Source organism: Cygnus atratus, chromosome 14 (assembly GCF_013377495.2).
Source record: "Cygnus atratus isolate AKBS03 ecotype Queensland, Australia chromosome 14, CAtr_DNAZoo_HiC_assembly, whole genome shotgun sequence".
Taxonomy (NCBI): domain Eukaryota; kingdom Metazoa; phylum Chordata; class Aves; order Anseriformes; family Anatidae; genus Cygnus; species Cygnus atratus.
In genome coordinates, this window is record NC_066375.1 from 18,660,995 (window position 1) to 18,686,328 (window position 25,334).

General features: G+C 37.0%; 1 protein-coding gene across 1 annotated transcript; it reads right to left on the reverse strand.

The window, feature by feature from the left end:
• Positions 1–861: 861 nt before the first annotated feature.
• GABRA6 (gamma-aminobutyric acid type A receptor subunit alpha6) lies at positions 862–24,732 on the reverse strand. The gene is made up of 10 exons (XM_035563968.1): positions 24,695–24,732; positions 24,298–24,416; positions 24,020–24,087; positions 22,532–22,752; positions 22,349–22,431; positions 21,624–21,767; positions 21,078–21,230; positions 16,448–16,707; positions 5,790–6,050; positions 862–912 (listed from the first exon to the last, which is right to left on the reverse strand). The coding sequence occupies exons 1-10, from the start codon at positions 24,730–24,732 to the stop codon at positions 862–864; spliced, it is 1,398 nt and encodes a 465-aa protein (XP_035419861.1).
• Between the last annotated feature and the right edge of the window lie 602 nt (positions 24,733–25,334).

A 25,334-nucleotide genomic window follows, 5' to 3' on the forward strand; every position in this document is an offset into this window, starting at 1 on the left:
CAAGACTCGCTTCTGGGAAATTTCCTAGAGCTGGAGGCTTGAATTTCACTTGATGGGTAGCTGCATCTTTCTAGCCAGTCAACTTGGAAATCTCCCTGGTATCAGTCCCTGAAATCTCTCTGGCGTCAGTCCTGTGTTTCTAGATACTGCCCATAAATTGCTTGTAATTAGACTGGTTTCACTTTCACGGTCGCTCTCAACAAAAAAGCATTATAATGTAACCAGCTAAAGTACATAACCAATCCTTTCTGTTTTGTTCCTTATTACTAATTTTTTCTTTACAAATATTACCTCAGATTAAAGAATATGAAGTTGAAATTACAGAAAATCAGTATTCATCATTCATCTTATCTATGAAAAGGTTATGAAAAGGTGATGAGAGTGCAGCTCCCTCTCATAGCTTTTATTCTTAACGTTATTTTGGGCCAATTTCACCTGATGCAAATCAGTGCAGCTCCTAGCACTTCAGTGAAACAGTGCTAATTTATACCAGTTCAGAATCTGGCTTCCTTTAGTATTGCTCATTGCATCTAAGAGAAATAATCCCATTACTGATGTTTTATACCAATGTAAACGTTCAATTATTTGTTACAGAACTAGAACAAATACACATTCTTTTCTTTGACTGTTGGACAAAATAATTTAACAAGAACTTTTATAGCAGAATTACAGTAAGAAAGTATTTTTAGAACTCTGTGCAGTTTCTGTTTTTTTGATTTGTCCAGAGTTTGTTTCCAGGTGATGTCCAATAGAAATATTCTGTGTTTGAACATTGAGAGGACCTGTGGATAGACAATTCCTTTGAAGTTACTTCAACCCTACGAGACCTTCAGTGATTTTTTTGAAACCTTGTTCTGTTCTTTAGTTGGACTGATGGTCATTTCGAAGATGCATTGCAGTAGGTTCAAAAAACTGGAAGAAAAGTTAGGAGAGAAGTTTAAGCTATGAATTGTCAACAGTGTAGTTAACCAACACAATCACCTGATTTCTTCTGTCTCAACAGGCTTGGAATAGAACTGCAGTCCAAAGGAGAACCTTCTCAGAATTTGATATTCGTTACCTGATCTCCAAAGCTTGACTGTAAGTACGTGCAGCAATGACTATTTTCTCCTGAACATCATTTTTCCAGTGTTAAACTGAAGCACAATGCACAATACGCACTGTAAGCTTTATCAATATCAACAATCTGAAGCAAATACTTTTCCAGTTTTTGTTTCTCTGTTCTTAGTTGACCCCATGCATCACTGGCTTCTCGTTTTCTCCTTCAGCCTGCTATGTAACTTCTTTTCTGCCATCATGCTATGTGTTCCAGTAATATCTAGGAGTCAGCACATTTAGCACATTCAATTACATTTTACCTTCCGCCCCCAAATGTAAAAGCTGCCCCCTCTGCTTGTTTTTCTGCAGTTCATCATCGCAAATTTACCATAGTCTTCATGAGCTTAAGTCACTCCAAAGACCTCATTCTGTTTTATTACGTTAAAAACTGTAATATAGTATGATACATATAAAATATTGGGACAGGTTACTTTAGAAAGGATATGTGTAAGAAGATGTGAGAACAGCATATGCATTATGAATGACATGGCAAACAGACTAAGTTCTTATACCCTTCTTGTTAAAAGGGCATTTCTTACATTCTAAATCAAGCAAATTTTAAATTTATTAAAATAAACCAAGCATGCAATTCACTTATCAAAGTCACTATTATAAATTAGTGTTCAGCTTGAGGACTTAGCAAGATTTAAGAAATTAAAAAAAAAAAAAAAAGCATGTATGACAAAAAAAGATAAACATTTTTTTTTTTCCTCAGTTGTCAGATTGCTTTTTTCTCCCTTCAAGAAGTTCTATGTTTAGCCAATCTGGACATGTGTGTATAGTTTTTCTGTGCAGAGCTTTCTGTGGATAGCAGATATTACTGTGCTTTACAGAAGAACATACAACATTGAAACATGCCTGTTCTGTTCTCCATGTATAAATCACAGGGATGTCACATCCTCACACATTCTATCTAAATTAATTACAAACAGACCTTACGTAGGTAGATTGTAAGTCCTCTTAGAGTAATTTAAATGCTTTAATTTTTCATATTATAAATGGCACAGTCGTGCTGCCATAGCTAAACATCTGTTAACATTTCAGTTATAAAACCCTTTGAGAGAGGGGGGCTTATCATACAAGTATCAGCATTTGATTTGGTCTAAAACATGGCATCTGTTATTTCAGCTAGGGATTCTTTCATATAAATACTTGCAAGTAATTTCTTTCCTCCACTTTTATGTTGTCTTTTGGTTATATGAGGTTCTAACAACATGCTGTCTAGCAAAATGCAGGCGAAGAACTGTTGGCTTCATTCCAATAGTTTTACCAATACAACTGTTTTGCTGCAATGTTACTGCTACTCCACAGTGCAAAACAGTTTTTGTGTTGAAACATCATTTATGGATCAAGTTGCACAGTGAATGACTTATGAAGTAAGAATGCTTACCCACTCATTCCATTAGAGAACAGAACTGTTTAATTAGATATCAAGGCCAGAAGAGGACTTCATCTCCTTCCATGTCAAAAAGCATTCAGTTAAAGCACTTAGTTTCAATATAGATTTTTTTTCCATCCATTCTAGAGAATGCTGCTATTTTGTTTAAAAAATATAATAAAGGATTAATTGTATAATGGAAATTTGCTGCGAAGCTTCCTGGCTGAGCTACATTTGGTTCAGTGTATGTGTGGAAAAACAAACACAGAGTTCAGCATAAGTTATCTTGCTATCTGCCCAATCCCGTCTGCTTTTATTAGAAACACCTTCTTTAGTATACAAATTTCCAAATCCTAAATGTGCTGTGTAATTAACATACTTTTAGCTTACATGTACAGTATGAGAAAGGGTAACTGATCTGAAGTCATCCAATGAGGAAAGGACTAAGAGGGAGGGTGGGTGGGAGGTACTCTAAGGAGTACTTTAAAAAATACTCAGACCCCACGGTGTCTTAGAAATATTAGGTAAATACACAAGAATGACTTCATTTCTGTAACGTGGACTATTACTTGAGCCATAAGAAAATTCATTAGCAGTGCACAGAAATATTACCAAAAAGCTTAGAGGAGAGCTCTTCGTCTCATGCAACTGTGTCTTTACATTAGTAAAGTTGATGATCTGAATTCTGAACAAGTAGTTAAAAAAAATTAAAATTAAAAAAAAAAAAAAAGATTTTTGCACTTCTTTGAAGTCTTCTTTGAAGAAAGATTCTGGCCAGAAGATAGTGATAGGAGTTAGAAATGTACTCCAGTACTAACAGCCTGCTTTCACAGACAGCACAAAACAGATTAATGTAAAGCTCCTTGATTTGTTCTGTATGCATTGCCCAAAGACAGTAGAGAGTTATTCAGCTTAGGAATCTCCACACTGACAGGCTGGAAGGAAGTGACGTTCTGCAAGGAACTCAGTATTCCACATAACACTAATCAAAATCTTAGCTGCACTACAAAAATTTCTGCACAGGAAATTTGGTTATTTCAGTGAGCTGATTATATATTTTTTCCACTTTTTTAAACATAAACCAAATAAACTGGAAAACAGCTAATATATTTGAAATACCACACAAAATGTACTCTTTTCAAAGAGTCAAATTCTATAACTGGATAATACTGAATCAATATATAATCTATTGGGCTTGAGGCTGACTTGAGTTGAAGTGGCCTTTAAGAATGCCATGCTTTGCTCACCTAACTTTTGTATCACTTCTGCTTGAATGGAAAAGCTTACATATTTTTTAATACATTTTATTAAAGCAAAAACAATCCTGATTTTCCTTGAAAGTAACAACTTTCAAGGATAAAACATATTGAATTAGAAATCTACCAACGTATATCACAATCATTAGTTACAACTGAGCACATGAACAGGAGAATGTAATTTATGAAGAAAAGGTTGAGCAACACTTTACATAACTGTTGATATTCTTTGTCATTTGAAACATCCCAGCTGTTAAAACTGTTCTGTTCTATAAATCTTGATGGTGGATTTTTTGCATTCTATAATAATTGCTGCATTTGTGAACAGGTTTGTGAACTTACAAAAAGGGAATTTTAAAAGTATTTACAGTCAGCACTATGTCCTAGTTCTTAGAAATATTTTTAAAATCTAGTTCTAATATAACTATTAATATACAAGGTTTAGTGTAAATATTTCATCACTATGAAGGTAAAATGTTCCAAATATTTCTCTATCCAAAATGTGAATGGTTGAAGGAAATAACTGGAATTATGGCAAGCTACGCAGGCTGAGAAACTGGCCTCTAAACAGAAACTGTAATGATTATACATGAGCTTTTTTGATACTTCCCTTCTCTGATTGAGATAAGTAATGTGCACACATAGTCAATATTTTAATAGAGGGATCAGTATCTCTGGCACAAATGCTAAATTTAGCATTGGGCAGATTTTGAGTGGCCAGGAGTTAGCAGCTGTGACCTCTTGAGAGAGACATCTGCAGAACATTTACAAGAGGTAGTGCCTCCTATCTTCCTGCCCTTCTGATTTCATATAAGCTGCTTGACAGCACACTCTCTCTTTGAGAGACAGCATTTTCCAGATAATACTAGTAGCAAAAAAACAGCAAAATTAGAGGCTACTAGTCTCTGCTTCAAGTAGAGGCAAGATGCCACCAGTCAGCTGATCAGCACTGTCTTGTTAGTTTGAACTGCAATATCTCCTGACCCTCCAAGAGATTTCCCTTGGCCTTCTTTACCTCTAACCTGGGAAATAAAGGCGGAATTTGCAAACCACTCATATCAGATTTCCAGCCTCTATTGTTATTGATATAGGGACTTCGTGCATTCAGTACTGTCTAAATAACATCATTATATCTGTAGCTGTCCTAAATAAAGCTAAATTTACCAATCATATTGACTGCAATGTACAGTGAGATTCAAAAACTCCGTGGCAACAAGGCAAATGAATATATTTTTTTACCAAGGAGAAAGGACACCATTAACTGTATTTAGACAAAAAGGAAAATCAGAGAATTAAAGCATTAAAGATTAAATTTTAATAACTGTTTGAAAGTGATAAGCTAATCACTGACTGATTGTTCTAGGCACACTCAATTTGCAGGGTACACATCTCTTCTGCTCTTCATGAACATCTAAAGGCACAGTAACTCTTAGCCTGATTCAAACAGGCAAAGAATTTAGCAACTTTATCAGCATAAAACAGTTCCATTTTATGAAGAAACATGGAAAATCAGCATTAAAATGTATAAAAACAAGGACTCTCAATTCACGGCGTATGCTGTAATTGTCAATAGTTCTTCACACTGTAGATAAATGTTTAGAATAAATAAAAGACTTATTTTAGGAGACTGTTATTGTGTCATTGAAAAAATCTTAGCAGATATTCATGTTCTTATCTCCTTTATTGTATTGCTGCAACAGATAACTTTACCATTCCTTGCTGCAGACAGGAAGATGAAGAATTGGAAGATTTAAGATCGGTATGTTTGCTGAGAATGGTGTCATATGTTGTCTTACACAATTTCCTATGTTCTGCTCAGTGTAACATAGTAAAGAAGTGTTTACATTTCTCACTTTCAAATAGTCTTTCTACAGTTTACCGAGTGCCACTGTTATTGGAAGTGACAGCTGATGTTTAGAGAAAGGTAGTATCAGTAAACTTTCCTCCGACAGAACTGATTAACTGCAGTTGCCAAAGCAAATGAACAGTTCAAATAGTATTGGCTAACTAAACATGGTACATATTATAAGCAAGTATTCTGAAATTCTACTACTCACTTCCATAGTGTCTTTTGAAAGGTAAACAACCCAGTATACCAGGTTGAATCCTGCAAATGCCACCGGAAAGAGGATCCTAGAATACTGGTCTATTTTACTTGTGCCTCCAATAGGTGGTGGTGCTGGGGTGGCTGGTGGAGGAACAGACACTGGTTGATATTGGGATGCACTATTTGATATTATGCTGGCTTCAGGAGATTGATCTGCCTGAGACGTTACAGAGTTTACTCTCTTCTTCAGGTTACAGTTGGAGTCAGAACGCTGTGGAGGAAAAAAAAAAAAAAAAAATTTGATTTATGGCTACGAGAGTCTTAGGTCTTGTGATCATTACATTTCTCTCCATCATTTTACTCAACTTTCTGATTTGTTTATTTGCTTATTGCTGTGCTCTAGAACAACCTAAGGAAACCACAAAACAAAACTAATCTACAGCGGTACATTTGTGGTCTAAAGCTTTACTGCAAAAAGATAAAAGACTCTCTGTATTGTTAACATGTTAATTAACAGGAACGACAAGAGAAAGAAATAAAAGAGAAGGAGCTGTAAGGAAAAGATGATAATGGTGTACCTAAATTTCAGTATATTTGTGTGACTGAAGCTTTTGTAGATACGAATCAGCTTCAAACAAAACATATATGGGCTGGCTTCAGTACAGTCTTTATCGTGTAAGCCCATTGACAAGTTTTGCTAAACACTCACTTGAGCTGACTGTCACACTGTTATTGGTCCCCGAACTATAGTTGCTGATAAACTCAATTTTCACATCAAATGGGAGGAAATAGAAGTTCAGAGACCTTGCTAGCAATTCCTGCTGCTGCTGCCACCACCCAGCATGACTATTAGTAATGTGAATGTGTGACAGCAGCCATAAGACTTTACTGATAGCTAAGAAAATAGAGAAGAATGCCTAGAGTGTCATGGTGCTGATTATTGTTTTGATATGAAGTACTCAAGTTTTCTAACAATAGGGAGCAGTATAAATACCTTTAGATGCCACCAGGCAATGGAACATCCAACATTTTGGCTGAGTTTGTGTCTAAAGCTTCATCAATAAAAAATTACAAGGATTATTCCCAGATTACTGATGTAACCATTGTACAACATAAACAGCTATTCTTGGATTTGAATAAGTGGGTTTTTTGGTCAGCAGAAGTAGATGACTGAATGAATGAAGTTGATGAGGAAAATGTTAGGTGATGTAAACAATTTACAATACACAGTATATTTATATACATTTTTTAAAGTGGAATAGTAACATTCAAATGGTTTTGAGGCAGCAAAATTCTGCTAGACGTGTGATTTCTAAAGTCATTCTTTGGGAGTGATTTAGTGGCAATCATTCACCTATATGGAGCCCTCTGTCAGCATTTTTGGGATTTATCCTGCAGGATTTCTATGCATGGAAACAGACTTTAGTCAGATAAATGATTGGGTCATTACATGGAAAAGAAACATTTCGTGCAGTACATTGCCTATACGTGTATGTGGGCCAAAATTTCTAAATAAAAGACCAGCCTAGCACAGCTGGTATCTTATGTATGATTTCAAATATAATTCTAACAGGAATTATCCTTTTAGCAGTATTACTGCCAAAGTATGAGAAGAGGTTACATTGCTACACTAAAACGCTAAGTTCTGCTCATGGATGAAAGGACTGGTATCCAGAAGAAATTAGGGAGAATGGATTCCTCACAGCTGAATTTAGTCTACATAAAAAGGCTCTTTTTGTATATCTGTTTTTCAACTATTATCCTTTTTTTTTCTCTTCCATATCCTATCATACCTACCACTTGCTATAACCCCCCATCTTCCACTCTGATAGCAATTAAATGATCACTATCATGTTTTGAATGGGTATCAAAGGGCATTCATGTTCTGGGGCTGTACCTATCTAGAATGCAGTTATTTGTTTTTGTATTTTCCAGTTACACAGCAAGCAACAGACAGATTTAAATGAAGGATGATCTACAGATGTGTCACAGAAACAGAAAGAGGGTTATCCATGTCCACTTGCACTAATCATAATAGTAATCCCACTTTATAAACAGACTTACTGTCAGAGCCTGGGCCACTGTTATTCTGTTAAGTCGCTATTCTATTTTGCTTGTATGCCCTGCTTTGAACTCAATTGTCAGAGTTGTAAGGTAGCTTGTTTTTTGCTTTACTGCAAGATAGCTTGAACTTGTATGGAGAATGAGTGGTTTCTAAAAACATAGTTGCTGAGGGGAAACTTAGACCTTCTTATCTGCAATATTGTGATATAAGGAGAGTCAAATTCTGCTCTGGATCACTCAAGCATGAATTAGAAGTTATTGTTCTGAGGTAGAGTTAAAAAAATAGTAGGCATAGCAGATGTAGCATAGGGTCAGTGGATTATGTTGAATACTGAACATATTTTAGAATGCAGAGGTACTAAAATCATTGTGATCATCCAGATAGGCACTTGGAAAAGGGTAATCCTGGTTTAAATTTTATTTATAGCATTTATTAAATCTTATGTGTTGCTATAGAAGGAGGATGATCTTGATGTGACTTCAGGAAATGAGATAGAGTTTTCAGGAAAAGAGTCGGAGACAGGAAAATCTGGAGTCAGTGTGTATCCTCAGATTTGGGGAAGACACTGACTAACTTGATTACATGCATGCTTTGGGGCCAGTTTGGATCCATTTCTGTCAATGGAGTGATATTAATGATTTCTCATTACCTAAAATAGCCTGTTTCAATATTCGGGAAGGATCAGTGCATTTTGCTCTTTCAGGAATGCCACAGTTTTTGTGCTATGCTATTCAGATGCTTATATAAATCATTAAGGAAGTCCCTAAATAACTTCTTACACTAAAACACTCGAAGGCCAATCTAGAAAGTCAGGGTCAAGAATATATTTTTGTCTACCACTATATTACCCAAGATTCAGAAGCCTAAATTTATTTCAGATGTGTAATGAAGTTGTTTCTCAATTTGGCAGCTGACAGTAAGCCAGACTTGCTGCCGCAGGACAACAACCCTTACTTTTCATTAGAATTTACTGTTAAACCAAGAGGAAGAAACAGCAGGAAGAGATCATTCTTTTGAAACTATTCTTAAAACATCCGAGTTCTGAACAGCAGCTACAGCAATTTTTTTATCATATTTAGATTTAACTGCTCCTTTTGACAAAGATTTCTACCTACAATGACATGAAATTTTGGCAAAACACAAAACCGATAAAACAGGAATGGGTGGCCTATTCCAGTTCCGATTTTGTACCGTTCACATAGCCAAACAGTCAAATAGTGAAGACTCTTTTACAAATAGCAAGAGCAACAGCAAGAATCATGAGACATAGCACACTGGGTCATAATGAAATAATGCATTATGATAAGTTACTGAATCCTGCTTCAAAAGAGTACTTTTGCACTCCCAGAGACTGCTAGTCCCATTAGGCCATTTAACTTGTCACGACGTATGGCTGCCTAGTGACACAGGACAGCTTGCAAGATCACTGCTTAATGTGAGGTACCATAAAACTGGACTAGACAAGAGATTGGTATGTATATGGGCTAGGAAGGTATAGTCTGGATTCTGTTAAGGTTTTGCAGCTCAACTACCCGATCCCCTAGGAAGCTCACAAAGTAGTCTTGTCTGTAAAGGTGCTGATGATCTCTCAAAACTCTCATCAATATCACTAGAATTTGCTTATGCTCAGAACATCTCAGGAGGCTCTCAGCAAATTGCTCTGCTTCCAGATATACAAAATATAGCATATATAATCTTGGAGTAAATGGAATTCTTTGTCTGCTTTTTCTGTTTTCTATAGATGCTAATTGTGATGAATGCACTTAAGAGATTTCTGAAATATATATTAAATTCTCTACAGTTCTGCTTTCCTTTATACTGCAGATGTGTATTCTTGCTATCAGTTTAGCTTATGACCTAGCAGTAAAATAAGTATCTTATGTATGCATTCAGATACTGGCTAATTTTAAACAAATGCATGCCCTTACTTCTCTCTCTTAGTCACTTATGTCCCTTATTGCTGTGAGTGCCATGCAGTACAGAGAGGTTTTTGAGAATAAATTTTAAAAGTTTAGACAAAAAAATATTATCCCTCCTTTAAAAAAAACATTGGATTGAGACTATTAAATTTTGATGATATCACAAAAGAAAACAAAAGCAAACAAAAAACTAAGACCAAAACTCCATCTCTGTACAAAGCAGAATACTAAATTGAATATATAACATTCTTTTTCCCTGCCCATCTAATTTGTAAATACAGTAGTAGATTATTCGATAAAACCATTCATATTATCTACATGAAATCACACACTGGTAACCTAGCTCCCAAAAAGGGAGCTAAGCATAGTTTAGCTACTTAAATCCTTCTCAGACATTGCTCTGCATATATCAGTGTGATTCGTAAGACCTCTGCTTAGCTATCGAATGATCTATATACAGCATCTTGCAGCAGGGAAGTTCACCACATTGTGTAAGATCTTGGGCATGTACTAAGGTACCGCAATCTTTACTGTCTTGTGCAGTTTAAATCTCCATCTAATGCCAGAGATTCATTATAACCTGAGATTCCTTTGCATATCTCACCTGTGGGGTCTGATTAAAAAAAAAAAAAAGTGCATTGTAAACATTTGTAAACAGTGTTCTGCATAATTAACAGCAGAATTTAGTTTAGATGTCATTAATAGTTCCTAGCTTTGGGCATTTCTTTAGGCATTCTAAATTTCCTTTCCTAGGCATATTATTAGTAATTGCAACAAAATTATTTTCTTTCTGCTTTACCCTAGTAAAAGGGTTAAATCAATCAACTGGAGCGTGGGAAAGCCATGTTCAAAATTTTTCTTAACCTTCACAGACTGAAACTCATCTCTCTGAAATTATAGCCTAACCTTCAGGTGAACATGGGTAGGGAAGACTGATAATTTGTTATTATTTTCAGTACGAATATACTGTACCAGAGTTTCTCCCTAAAATTGAGATGTAGCATATCAGAAAACTCATATAATTAGCACAGAGCCTCTGTCAAAAGATATATTTGTGTATATTAAATTTAAATGAAGTTGACTTTGGGCTTTTAAACTTCCAGTGTCAGTCCTGATACTTGGTGGGAGTCTGGGTGGGAGTCTGAGTTGGGAGTAGGAGATAAGGAATCAAAATTCTGCCTGTTTGTAGTACAAACAGTACTACAGAGCTTTTATTTTTTATCTTTCCATTGACTGACTTTGTTTTTACTGCCCCCTGCAAAAGAAAAGGATTAGACTTCAATATTTAGCAAAAACATCTAAAGCCAGGGAAATCTCCTCTCCTCTCCTCCCCTCCCTCCTCTCTCTTTTATTTTCTTTTCTTTTTAAACCTTCCTTGCTGCCCTGCATTTGCTTTGTCAAACAGATAAATATTTAACTCTAGCAGAGCCTAATAATGAGCATCTACTTTCCTTGTTGGGATGACAAAAAGTCAATATAATTGAAAGTTGTTGTTTGTTTTTAATAGTCTACTTGATATCATGCAATTGTGGAGGAGCAGGAAGGTCTCTCTAATTTGATGGAAAGTGCTGCGTTCTCAGTCAAGGCTTTATTGCACATAGATTTTCTAGCATGACCTCATAAAGGATTGTTGATAATCCAAATAGAAGTGCTCTCCTTTCAGCTATACTATGATACTCATTAAACATCCTCAATATATTCTGACGTAATTATAGAAAACTAAATCCTCTATTCAGAAGTGACATATGGCTGCTCTGCAGTTGGGCAGGGTTGTTAAAGAGAATGAGAATCCTCTTCTGCTCAAGCCATGTTATTTTGAAAACAGGTACAGAGCACTTTGTTGGGACAGGGAAGCTCCCCCAGCAGTACTTCACTGTTCTGTGTTGTTTCCTGTTAAAACAACAGGTCTTTTAGAAAACAAATGTAATCAACCAACCACACTATAATGATCTTTTGTCTGTTACATGTAGTCTCCCACATGTAAAGGGTTTCTTTTCTTTCATATTGTGTACTCCCTGTCCTCTGCTGGGTACTCCCTGACCATCTTGCAAAGCATTATTTAAAATGATGCACTCCAAACAGTATCACCAATGCCTCTTCCCCCACAACTTCCAGAAATGGGGTAAAGAAAGCCATAATGATGAAACAATATGATTGATATAAGAACAATATATTTGAAAGAGATTAAAAAGCTAACTGCCACAATGCACTATATATTTACATATATATGTGTGTATACATATACAAACATACACAAAATGTTTGTTTCTGACATGCTATAACAAGCTTGGTCACCATATGAATAAAAACAGGCTTCTGTCAGGGTCCAGATGACTGCCCAGCTTGTTGCCATCATGTTTTGGAGTGGAACACCCATAGTTTTGTATTTCACACAGGGATTGCCTACAGCTGACAGAGAGAGCAAGCCAAATTCTGCCCTCAGTTAACTGAGGTAAATAGAGTAGCTTGCCTGGAACCAAAACAGGCATGCTGGGCTGTCATCGGTAAACCGAGCACATACTTGGACCATTGCATCTCTTACTGAAACTAGCGTATTCCAGTAACTTCAACAGAGTTTCTCGTACTTTCATTAATATAATAGAGAAGAATGTGGTCTTATGCCACCTTTCTTTTCCGAATGTACTGTTTTGGGGGGGATATAATAAAAACCTGAGAGAAAAAGTGTTTTTCATTTGAATAAAGCACGATTTTGAACAAAGTTAACTAGACTCAATTGGGAAGGAGTCTCTTTAAAAGTATTTTGAAATACTATTTTGCAGGAAACATAGTTAATTTAGAATGGAGAGGAGAGGAGAGGAGAGGAGAACATGTTCCATAAATACTTTTGTCTTCCTGAGTTCAGGTCCTCAGTGAAAGCAGCAAAAGTTTCTATCTGACTTTTAGAGCTCCTTATTTTCATTTGTATTGAAGCTATCTCCTGGGGCTTGTCTTACCTAACGCAATAGAATGGGTCTCCTGTCATACAAAAAGTACTAGTTCAGACAGAGTAAGGATATTCTCACAACAATGTTCTTTCAGGCAAAATTCATCAGACAATTTAAGATAATACAATGTAAAAAATATACAGTCTATTTGTTAATTCTACTGCTGCTATAGGTTAAAGAGCTGCATAGGCAGTTGTACAGCTATGACAGTTTTGCAGTAAGAACATCTCACTTTTTCACTGTTATGTTTACATTTGGACTCCCCAAAGCTAATCAAATCTTTCAATTCTCTGAAAATTTCTCAGTTTAAAAATACCAACTTCTATAAATACAGAAGACAGTAAACATTTTCACACATTGTTCATTATTCTTCATCCTGTATCTACCCCTCCATGTAACTAAAATTCTGACAACTTCCACACCTTTAAAAATTACAGGCAAATAAAAATACTAGCATTACAAGGGGATGAAAAACTTCACTACCTTATCTAACAGGGCAAATAAATAAGTACACCACAGATTAGAAAAAACAAAGTACCGAAGTCCAGGGCAGGAGAGAATTAAAAGATTTTAACACATACATGTATATCACATGGAACAGACAATTAGTTAAAATCATTTTAAATATATATGACAGATTCTAATAGATTTTTTTTCTAGTGAATTAGAAGAAGAGAGAAAGATAAGAGACAAAAAGAGGAGCAGGAGAGGTAAGACAAATTATCTAAAGAGTAAAGAATAAGAATTAGACCTTGTAGAAGGAAAAGTGGTAAAAGAATTTAGAGGTGAACATTTGGGGGAGTAGTCAGAAGGGAACAATAAGGACCTCAGAAACAGCTCCTAAACCTACAGTAAGAAAAAAAACTGAAAATTATGTTGTGTGCCATACTTAAACAAACTTCTCTAAGACCAGTAATGTAACTATAGAAGCACAGAGTTCAGTAGAGGATGGTAATCCTGAGGCAATAGTCATATACTCATGCAAGCAGCCTGTACTAACTACGTTGTTAGCACTCAAATGATGTAGTTCAAATTTGTTGCAGCTGAAATTATATCACTGACTTCATCGTATATCCATCTATATGACAACATGAAGTTCTTTCCCCCCATGCTTCTGCCACAAGAAAAAAAATAAAAAGAAGGAAAGAAAAGGAAACAAACAAACAAAAAAGCCTTTTGAAGCTCGTTATTACGTAATCAGTCCTTTTTCCCAGGATGCCTTTGTGGAATAGGACCTTTGAGATCCAGTAGGGTTAGCTAACTACATTCCTCCAGAAGCGATTTTGACTGCATCTTCTTTCCTTCAGTGGTACGTACCCACCATTTTTGTGATCTCACTGATTTTTCTTTTACTGAAGTGGGGGGTTCTCAGAGAGAACTGTTCCGTTGAGGAAAACATAGTGGACTTACAGGCTTGAAAATTACTATTTTAGATAACATGAGCTCTCAGGAAGAGTAGGATTATAGCATTTTGTGGATGCTATAGACTGCTTTAGAGACTGAGTTTAGCTTAGGACCTTGATGTGTCTTCTTTTCTAAATTTCTATGTTATTAACTAGTTGTATATTATATATATATATATATATATATATATATATATATATTGAGGAAATGGTTACAGCATGCTTACCAGATGTTTTTAATACTTGATTTTTGCTTGGAAAAACTAAACTGTGTCTTGAGTTTGGTTCTGTGCTTGTTTGTGGATGAGGTCCTTGATAAGGAAACTTGAGGTCTTAATGTTGTGTGGTTTTTTTATTTGTTTGTTTTGTTTTTTTCTTTTTATTATCTGGTTCAATAGCAATTTTTAAATTTCTGATTAGCTTGGTCTTCAATGATATAGAGAACACCCAAATCTCACCCACAAGTAGTGAAGCAGCTACGGTCATCAGGAGTATTCTGGTATATCTGGGCATATGTAGAGGGCCATATGTATTTTGAAATAGTTGTCCTATAGAGATTCTGGGGATTTGGGGAAGGATTTCTAGTGTCTGATCTGAATTCACCAGCAGTAGCATGTGCAGATTAGCCCAAACCAAGTTTTCATATCACTCACCACGGACATGAATATATGACTTTTTTTTTCCCCTTCTTGAAAACCTCACTGTGATTAACTCAAACTTGAATAAGAAAGTATGTAGAGCAAAGATTGTTCCAGCAGTATTTTCCTCATGCTACAAAAGGCTAAGTGATCTCTTTAGTCACTTTTCTGATAGCTTGTCCTCAAAAAAAGTCAAACAGAGTAAAACTGCAGCTTTAGTACATTTTAAACTTCTTTCAGTCTTAACATTCTCATTTTGCATTATTATGCTTCTCATTTTGCATTATTATGCTGTTACAGAATTCTGCTCACTCAGTCCAGAGTATTTCTCAAATATGATATTTGGGGGGAGGGAAAGCATGTTCTAAATACTAGCAAATACATATTCTCTTTCTCTCATTGTATTTTGTAAGGTTTAAATATAATCATAAAACTTTTTTGGATCTCTCTTTTGTGTTTTCTTTATATAACTGGGATTTAAAAAAATAATAATCTGTGTTTTTGAGTTAAAATGTATAAAGATTTGATTCTTCTATCATTAACATGTTTAGTGAAATAAAATGCATGTATTTGCTTTCTTATTATGTCTTACAGTGTTTTTGAATACTTTTTTCAATATAAATTTAAAAAAAAGTAAAATGCAGTATGGTTTACAAGCCCAATGCTTCCCAGTCAAATTGAGAAAGATTAGCTGATGAGTTCCAATAAGGACCAGTAGCAAGAATCTTTGTATTTGCTTTGGATGCGGTATTATGTGTAACTTATAAATTATAAATATAACAGTTTGCACGTACCAAAATGTTACAAGTTTAGCTGTTATTTACAAGCAAAAATGAAAAAATGACCATATGATGGGTAAGGTGTTGCCCTGTTGTTCAGTAGCTTTTAAGTTGACTTCCCTATTCATCTACAGACTCAATAGTTTCGCAGGTCATTCAAATGCTGTTACTCCTCTCAAAATGGGAAATATGGTGATTGTAAAACTGATCCTGAAAACAGGAGGGCAATGCTGATAAATATATTAACATATGTTGTGAAACAGCATTAATTACTTAGCCCAAGATGTAAGGAATAATATTTACAAGCAATTCCAACATAAGATTTTTGGTATTAGAAAGCCTTCTTGTTTGTCACATGTAGTGAAATCTATCCCTACATAAATCTTTACATTTATGCTTTTTATTTTCCCCAACCTTCCACCAACACAGATTTTATGAAAGTAACAGATGCCAAGTTTATGTAAAGGCTAATTCCTCTTCTTCCAGATGACCCACTTATGGTATGTGCCAGTATACTACAGTGATCCCATAATCATCTGGCCAATGCACATGTTCGTTGCACTGTACACTGTGTTACAAATTCTACAGACTCACTCAGAGAACAACACAGCTGCCTAACCACAATGCCTCCAGCATACAGCATTGCACAAGGAAAGTATTATGGGTAACAGTCTAATGTCTTTCCTTAAATATCTTACCAAATAAAAATCTCTGTAGTAACTCATGTAACAAATCAAAATAAACAGGATGAATAAATGAAGTCTTTCATTTTCTGCAATAAGAACAATCTCTTGATAAATAGATATGACCCAAATGCATAATCTGTTTCAGGTTAAGATCTCTTTAATATTGTTTCACATTCACTACTTCAGCTGCCTCTTCCTATATGATACTTATTATCAGGAAAGCAAGCAATTACCGAGACAATCTCGTCCTCTGCCGGTACAGTTGCTGCCGATAGTGCTGCTGCCAGTGCTGCTGCCCTTGCTGCCTTCCTCATTGCTCTCTGAGTCTGAAGATTGGTAAAGTAGTTGACAGCTGCAAACTCAATAAGTGCAGAGAAGACGAACGCAAAGCACACAGCTATGAACCAATCCATGGCAGTAGCATAGGACACCTTGGGCAAAGAATGGCGTGCACTGATGCTTAAAGTGGTCATTGTTAGAACTGTAGTAATTCCTTGAAAATAAGAGAAAGAAAAAGGGGGCATTAGAATTTTGCTAAATTCTAGATGTAGATGTAAATGCCTCTACATATATATATATGTGTGTGTGTGTGTGTGTGTATGTATATATATATGCGTGTGTGTATCTGTATAAATACAAAATACATAAAATATAAAACCAAAGAGGTTTTAGCTGTCAACTAACTAACAGGAATTCTAAGTATTTTGTAATCATAAGTAATTCACGTATAGTGGCTTGATTATCTAAAAGCTCTGAATAAACTTCCTTAATAGACTAAGCAGATTGAAAGTTAAGATAACCTCATGCTACAGGGTGCAGCTTCTTAGAATTGTAGTAAGACATGGGTTTAACAAAAATCAAGATCAGGCTCTGAAAGACACTTTATTTAAGGGGTTGCTAAGTGGAACGCTTGGCAAAAATTCTAGATTAATTTACCATGATTTCCTAAGTGTTATGATCCTCTATTTCTCCTAATGTCGGACAAGACGGGTCATGGCTTCCACAACCCTCACTGGATTCATCAGAATTTTGCATTAAAATCGGTGGTAGGCTATGATCCAAATATTTCTAGTAATAAGAGTGTGGTCGTCTATACAGTGATCTTTAATCTCTGAATACATTTTTAAAGATTCACTGACAGTATATTGATTTGAAAGCTCCCATAGTAACAAATATGGAAGGATGGAAAAGGTGCTTCTCTAGAGCTCCTTTTGTGTTTTCACACACAAAAAAAATCTGGTCACATAGCCTATGGGCCGCAAAGTATTCTCAAGGTCTATTGTGACCTTATGATTTCTCTTTTGGAATGTAAATCATTCATAATGTGGGAAATGCACTTCCCACTGCTGCCTGATACAAGCAAAAAGTACAAGAGCAAACTTATCCATTAACATATAAGGCTCTGTGACTCATGTTTGCTTATAATTATGCCTGCAGGAATCTGAAAATTGCAGGTATTTAAAGAGAGTAAGCTGGAGAATACCCTCTTCTGCTCTTTTCTGCAGTTGGAAAAGGGTAGGTGGGGAAAATAAACGATGTTATAATGTCATGTTGTGATGATGAATCAATATGCTATGAATGATGCTCAGTAGAAAGGATGCAGTGTCATTGCATACTGCAGCATCAAGACAGGGTGACTTGATTATTTTCAGGATTTTTTTGCAGCTCTCTCACATGATGTAGCTTGCCAGCTGTCTGAGGCTAAATAAGTCCCAATGTCATTACTTAACATGTTTTAATGAAATGCAAATAGAAGATAGTATAAAAAGATGTAGGATCTCTACTTCTCCCAAATCTGTCAGACACATTTAATAATATAAGTACAAGAATACTGATATAAATTTCAATTTCAAATGTCCAGAATGAACTTTTCAATATGATATGTGATTAGATTAGAATCTGCCCATGTGCTAGTTAGTAATAAAGAAAAATGCATTCTGTGTCTGTATAAAAACTTACTGCAGAAGGAATTTAAACTTAGGAATAGGACTCCTATTCTATTACAGATATAGATAAGAACACTCTCATTGTGGAGTGAATATTGATGAAATGCTCTGTGGAAAACTACTTTATCAAACAGAATGCCAAATTACAGTTGGTAAAGTGTAACTGATGATTGTCTTTCCACTTTGAAGACTTCTTGGTAATTTTTGAAAAATTTGTTACATAATGCAAATACTGAAATATGTTATCTTTTTTTTTAATACAAAATCTATCTCTGACACTTCATAAATAAAGTTTAATGACTAGATATTAAGTTAAAATTTCCAGAGTAATCTGCAAGAATGGTAGAAGCCAGCTGTGTCTCTCTGCAAAACAGCAGGTAACTCTTTGCCAGGACTAAAAAACATTAGATAAAGGCACACAAAAATGTGAAATAGTAGCCATTGTTATATGGGTTCAAAGCATTTGATACTTAATAGGCCACACTTAAAACTTGGCTTTAAATAACCATGTTTCTTATTCCAAGTAACTTCTGATAATGAAATGCTTTGAAAAAAAATTTTTAAATGTATATGCATACATATGTACACACGTTTACATACAGAAGCTCCATGTAAGATAAGGAGTTTCTTATTGCCAATCTGCTGTTCTTTCCAATGGCATAGTTACAAACAGCACATGAGTGTCTTGTCTCTTCGAGTATTTCTGTCTCCTATATTTTGCCTGTAGGTCTGTAAAGAGCAGATGTTTATTAACATTAATTTATTTTATTGTAATGTTACCTGCAAAAGATAACTGGCATCCACTTTGCAGGTAAATAGAGTTAGGTGAATTTCTTCTGAAAATTTGGTTTGTGCACACTGTTACTTTTCTACCATTAATTTCTCTTCTCAAACTTTTGAGAATGCCGTGCTTTATAAAAATATAAAGCTATATTATTCTCACACTTAAAGGCTTAAAACATAGGAGCAAAACTGAAGCATCTTTATAATTCAAGTATTTGCAATGTGATGCAGAAAAGATGCTTACTTCTCCATTTTAAACCTTCTCTTTTTTACTGGTGCCTAACAGTCAAGAAAACACTCCTTTTTTCCTTAGATGATGGTATTTAGAATCCATGGGATTTTGAATTAGAAAGGATTATAAATTCATATTGTTCCTGGGAGAAATAATAATGGATTGAAGTATTCTTTTCAAATGCCAACATGACTAATTTTCCAAAATACTGAGAAAGGTGTCTATTTTACTATTTTCTTAAAATATTTTCTATTCCTTATTCTATATTTACTCTTCCATATGACTAAGTCATTATTTCAGGGTTTGGGATCTTTATGTAATTGTTACTGAATCATCTTCAGACTTATTTGCACATTACTTCAAGTGTATAGAATTGACTTCTGCTGCCCACTAGGTAGCAAGTATGTTTTACTCACACATAAAGGATGTGAGCGTAGAATCCAGAGATGCAATATAAAGTTGAATCAGGTAGTATCGATCAGATACATTTGGCATTGCATGCCAAACAAACCAGAATGTATGGTATGCAAACTTCCTATGCGTATTTTATGCCTCATTTGCAATAAACATCTTTGAGAAATTATTGCCTGGTATTTTAGTATTTTAAGCACTTAAATCCGAATTGCTGGAAATCATTACATACAAGTGCCTAATGATACCTAGCTGCATCCCAACTCCTGATGGGTATTTCAAGAAAAAAAAAGTATGTTCATATTCCTTCAGAGACACCTGAGGAAGCTGTGCTCACTTAACATTCCTAAAAGTTTGCAATGCTTTTTTGAATACCATTCCATGCTTGAAATCAAAGCCCACAAATTCTGTACCTTGCTAACTACAACTATAGGCTTATTTTGAATTATATGACTTGCATCATTTATGCTTAGGCAATTTATACCTGCCTATTTGCTGTTGAAGACAAGTCTGGCAAAGGGAATTTGTTGTGCAAAAGTATTGGTTTAAGAGAAAATAGTAAGATAGGGTTGCAAAATATGTATGTATGGGTAGTGGATTCATGAGAAGTTTCTGACAAGCTTTATTATTTTTGCTTGGTGTTTTTATGATTATTATTTCCCTAGAAACAACAATTCAGTCAGTTTAAGTTTACCCCTTGACAATAAGTGTGGTTTCAGAGATTATTGATATTGAAAGGGGTGGGGTGGCAGAGTAGAGTGGGAGTCAGATTTAATAATAGCAGAGCACACAGTTAAGGAGATGAAGCTCCCATTTGGGGGAGCATTAATTCAAACCACTAGAAAGAAAAAAGGGCCCATGCAATGCGGACGTGCATTCTGCATTACTACTGTAACTTGTGCTAGGGACATGATGCATCTCACCTAACTTCATTCATCTAAAATCCTTGCTGGTTGTTTAGAAACCTTTGTAGGGAATAGAAAGAGAACACTCCAGAATGAGTGCTAGAAGAGTTAGATACCTAGCTGAGTTCCAACCCATGTGATTTAATTTTTTTTTCTAAAAAATGCTTTAACACAGGTTGGTTTCACAACAGAATAAATTGGTTTAATTTTTAGTATTTGCTTTTGTTTACTGAAACCTACTGTCTGTCTTTCCCAACTTAGAAGTTAATCCCCATTGGTTTACTCTAGCTGTTCAATACAGTGGATTCAATACAGTGAATGAAGTGAATGACAAAAGAACAAAACATGAATACCAGCCACGGTTCTTGCTGGAACAGATTCTTTGTTGATCCAAAACACAACTTGAGACAGGACTACAGTCATGATGCATGGAATGTATGTCTGAATGAGATAGTAGCCTATTTTCCTTTGGAGATGGAAATAGAGCAGCTGAAGTGAATATTCGCCTAAAACAAACAAGCAATGAAAATGATGAACGAATGGTATGTGTGATGCAGAACTGGTCAAAGACCTTAATGCAGCATACCAAAAACTGTTCTGGCTGGAACAGACTCCTTGTTAATCCAGAAAGACACCTGAGAAAGAATGACTGTCATAATGCAAGGAGTATATATCTGTATCATGAAGTAGCCCATCTTCCTTTGCAAGTGGAAATAAACTGTCATGATTACATATTCACCTGTTAGGAGACAAGTACTTTAGCATTATTTTGGCACTATTATTGGCTTAAACCCAACATACTATGCTCTTAGGAAAGCACTAATAAGCCTCCTAGTGTATAACAAAAAATAAACTAACAAAAGGTGAAGTGACCTATTGGAAACAGAGGAAAAGAATATTAATTTCTTTTTATTGTTTTTACTGGGATAGGGAGGCAGGGGGGATTCTTAAAGGAAGTGTATTGAACGGGGGTCTTTTAGGAGACTACAGATAATTTTTTTACAAGGATTTTAGTTTTAAAAATGACAAAAGGCAGTAACACTAATGCAGTTACATAGGGAAAAAAAGAAATCTGTAATTTGTTTTCAAGATGTTTTACAATGTCAGTAGTTCCCACATGGCTACATCTTACCTGTGTTAGATTTAATGGTTTCACTAGATACAGTTTGTCCTATGAGGTCATACTGGAGGAGACTGGAAGACTCCTGTGGTACTTCTACTGAGTGCAGGGGTCCTTTTTTCCATGTATAAATTATTTCACTTTTTGGATAAGCATCTGAGTTAGGGAAAAATTACTCATATAAATTACATGATTTATAAGCAATTGAAAAAACAAGTAGCATGATCCCTTTTGGGTCTAAAATTCCAAAGAAACTTGCATCCTGCTCCAATAAGTCTCTAATCGCATTAGTGATGAAATGCAAAAAAATAAATAAATAAAAAAAATAGGAGTAATAAGGGAATGGTTGTGGTCGGAATTGATAGATGCTAGCTTTTGCTTCTTGATTTTTTATAAAACACATACATTGATTACCACAGATTGTCTAAATATCTTCATTTTGTAAAACTAGACTTTAAGGAATGTACCACAGCTTTTATGACTCCTTAAAGGGCCAAATTTGACTACTAGATCTGTTAGAATATACAACAGAATACCCTTTAACAGCCATCCTTCAGTGAACTAATCCACGTGACTAAGAATGGTCTGAGCCTCAGAGGAAAAAGTAAGATTCTAGTCTAAAAAATAAAAATAAATAAAATGTTTCAGCGATGTGTCCTAGGATCTCGTTTCTGATCTCACATACATGGAGATTAAATGTATTACTATATAAAACTGAAAAATATAGAAGAACTTACAGCTTCCAAACTTCAGCGGACAAGCATGTCCATCCATTGGGAAGTTCACCAACCGCATAGGACAATCAGCATTAATGGTTAGTCTAGAAAACATTAAAGTAGATGACAGTAAAAAATAAATGGTATGCAGCAACACTGAATGAATGACAAAGGTCAATCAAAATCAGGAGAATAGGCTCTCACCTCATTGTGTAAAGAATAGTTCCATTCTGCATAATTCTGAAAAGTTTGTTAGGAGTTGTCATATTATGAGCAATTGATTTTTTTCCATTTCTAAAAAATGTGTCTGGTGTCCAGATTTTACTGACCATTAGATTGTTCAATCTCAAAATTTCAGTTGGCCCACCAAACTTCAACCTCTCATCAGTCCACGTCTGACGAAAGAAGACATCCATTGTGTATTCCTATGGAAAATGAATAGGTGAATTATGCATGAGGGTCTGCAGTCCCGAACTGCTGTATTTAAAGTAACTCCATGAAAGACCCTAACACATATGTTAATGTATTTTAATTTACTGCTTAGACACCTAATCCTATTACTATTAAATAGTTCAAAAAAAAAAAGTCTATGAGAAATGTATCATATTTTCTTATTAATTAAATTGCAAATTATCAAGTGAACAGGTAACTTTGATGTAAGGAAAAAAGACTCATTGTCCTCTCAGAGAAAATAATTTAATTCAAAGTGACTGAGGTCCAATGAAAATACAAATGTCTACTTTAACATCCTTTCAAAGTGCAAAACCAAACTATTAATATTTAGCTGCCAGGAACAAAAAGATGTACTCAGTGCCTCTTCTGTAGCTTACTTTGCATAGTCATAAAGAAAGGACTGATGTGAAAAACATTAATCACAGTAAGATTATGTTGTCAAGTTAATATGAGTTATTTTTCTTAAGGATTCTTAATAATATTGTTGTAAGCCTTCAAAAGGGAATTCTCTACAGAAGTTGCTTAGGAAATGGAGCTAAACCTTGTCAGGAGGCAGACATGCAAGAAAGCATACTTTCTCGATGCCTTCTTGTAGACTGACTGATGAAGAGAGGTAGAAAAACTTTTTGGTGTATCTTGGGGTGCACTGTTCCTTGCCAGCATGCTGGAATATAGTCTCAGGTGAGCAGGTATTGGAGGAAGGGTAAAAAGGCAAAAATAGCTATAAAAGTCCATTTCCAGGATGAGAACAGTGATGGCTTAACCTTTCCCTGAGGGCTGCGGCTGCTGTAATTGATGGAGCTCACCCAAGCCTGCACCTACCTGAATTTGGGGGCCCCCAGCATGACGAGCTGCTGCCTCAAAAATGGCACCACTTCCCTGCAGCTGCATGGTAGGTTGTCTCCTACCACACAGCCTTCTTGCAAATCCCTGTCAGGCCACAGATGCTTACACCATTCTTAATGAGGTTAAAGAGGCATCTTTAACCTTCTGTCGGTGTCCTCGATGGAGGCCAGTGGTGTCCTCTGTGCCCAGCCTCGGACCTGGGGCCATGGGGCTGCGCCGGGTGACTCTGCTGGGGAAATAGCTATATGCAGCTCCAGCCAAACCGCTCTGCCGGGCCACGGAGATTGTCAGGAAGATTAAACCTCGTAATCTGCTCTAATGACGGACAGCTCAGATGCCACCGTAATGAATCCCGGGAAAAGGAGAACAGGGGCAGCGGTCGGGGGCCCTTACCATCTCCACGTCGGACACCGGCCCGAAGCTGGTCACGTAGATGTCTGTTTTGACTTCTGTCACAGCGCCTGTGGGACACGGAGAGGAGCGGGATCGGGGCTGGCCCGGCCCGTCCCTATGGGGGGGCGGCCGGCCGGGGGCTGGCAGCGCGGGGATACTGGTCGCCAGCCCCGGGGTTTTTCAGCGCCCCACTGCCCCCTCTCGCTCCGGACCCCCATGGCCCGCATCACCCCAGGGCTTTGCAGCTTCCCTGAGGTGACGGGAGCTTCCCCCCGTACCTCCAAATCCCGGCCGGAGCCTGTTGTCGTAGCCGTCCAACAGCTTGTCGAGGATCCGAGTGATGTTTTCCGAGTAGAGGTCCCCCGCGTCGCCCTGGCCCCCCAGAGCCTTCTCCATGCTGCAAGGAGAGGCGAGTCCCGCTGTCAGCCCCCGCTCCTCAGTCCGGCAGCCTCGCCTCAGCCCGGCCGGTCGCTCCTCGCCCCCTCACCTCAGCCCCGCCGGTCCCTCCTCGCACCCTCACCTCAGCCCTCCCGCCAAGCCCGCGGCCGTAGAGGAAGCGGCCCCCAGGGGCGAGCAGACGGGGAGAAAGGGCCCAGTCCCACCTCGCCACAATCCTTGCGGGCTGTGGATGGGCTGAGGGAAGGCTCTGGGGGCCGGCGGAGTGGGCTCGCTCACCTCACGGCCATACAGAGCCAAGCGATGAGCAAAGCCATGCCTCGGGGCTGCGCGGGGACGCTCGGGTGCCGTCAGTGCCGTCAGCTGGAGCAAGTTTCGGCGCTCATCCTCTCGGCCAGCCGCTCTGCCGGGTGAGGACGTCGGGGAGCCCGCCTGTCTTGGCCCCGTCCCCTCGGCCCTCAGGCACTCGTAGCCCGGGATGGGAGGGCGAGGGGCGGCGGGGGCTGCCCCTACCCGTCGGTTTTGCCGCCACCCTTCAGCCTCAGCCGGGTGTCCAGCGGGGAATTAGGGTCTGAGGGGACGGCGCGCGGTCGGAGAGCAGTGACAATAATCGAATAAGGCATTAAGGGAGATTAAAAGGAAGAAATCCACTGCTAGTTTTGGCATGGAATTAGCAGGGAGTCGTTAGGAAATCTGGAAAAGCGCTGGCATCTTGCTGATAGAGATTATGTTAGAAATGGCCTCAGCTTTTATTATGTTTATGGTTCACAGGGAGATTATTATGCAGCCTCTGCATCATTAGAACATTGGAAAAAAAAAAAAGTAGTTTCCTAATAGTTTCCAATTTGTTGTTTTTTGACCTTTTTCAACAGATTTTCTCATGATCAATCCTTCAAAACCATACCGAGAGCTTGAATAT

Coding starts and splice junctions, on each gene's coding strand:
- GABRA6 (XM_035563968.1), bottom strand. CDS start 24,732: ATGGCTTTGCTCATCGCTTGGCTCTGTATGGCCGTGAG. Junction 21,768..22,348: donor TCCGCTGAAGTTTGGAAGCT/GTAAGTTCTTCT, acceptor TCCCTAACTCAG/ATGCTTATCCAAAAAGTGAA. Junction 16,708..21,077: donor TCCAGCCAGAACAGTTTTTG/GTATGCTGCATT, acceptor CTTATTTTCAAG/GAATTACTACAGTTCTAACA.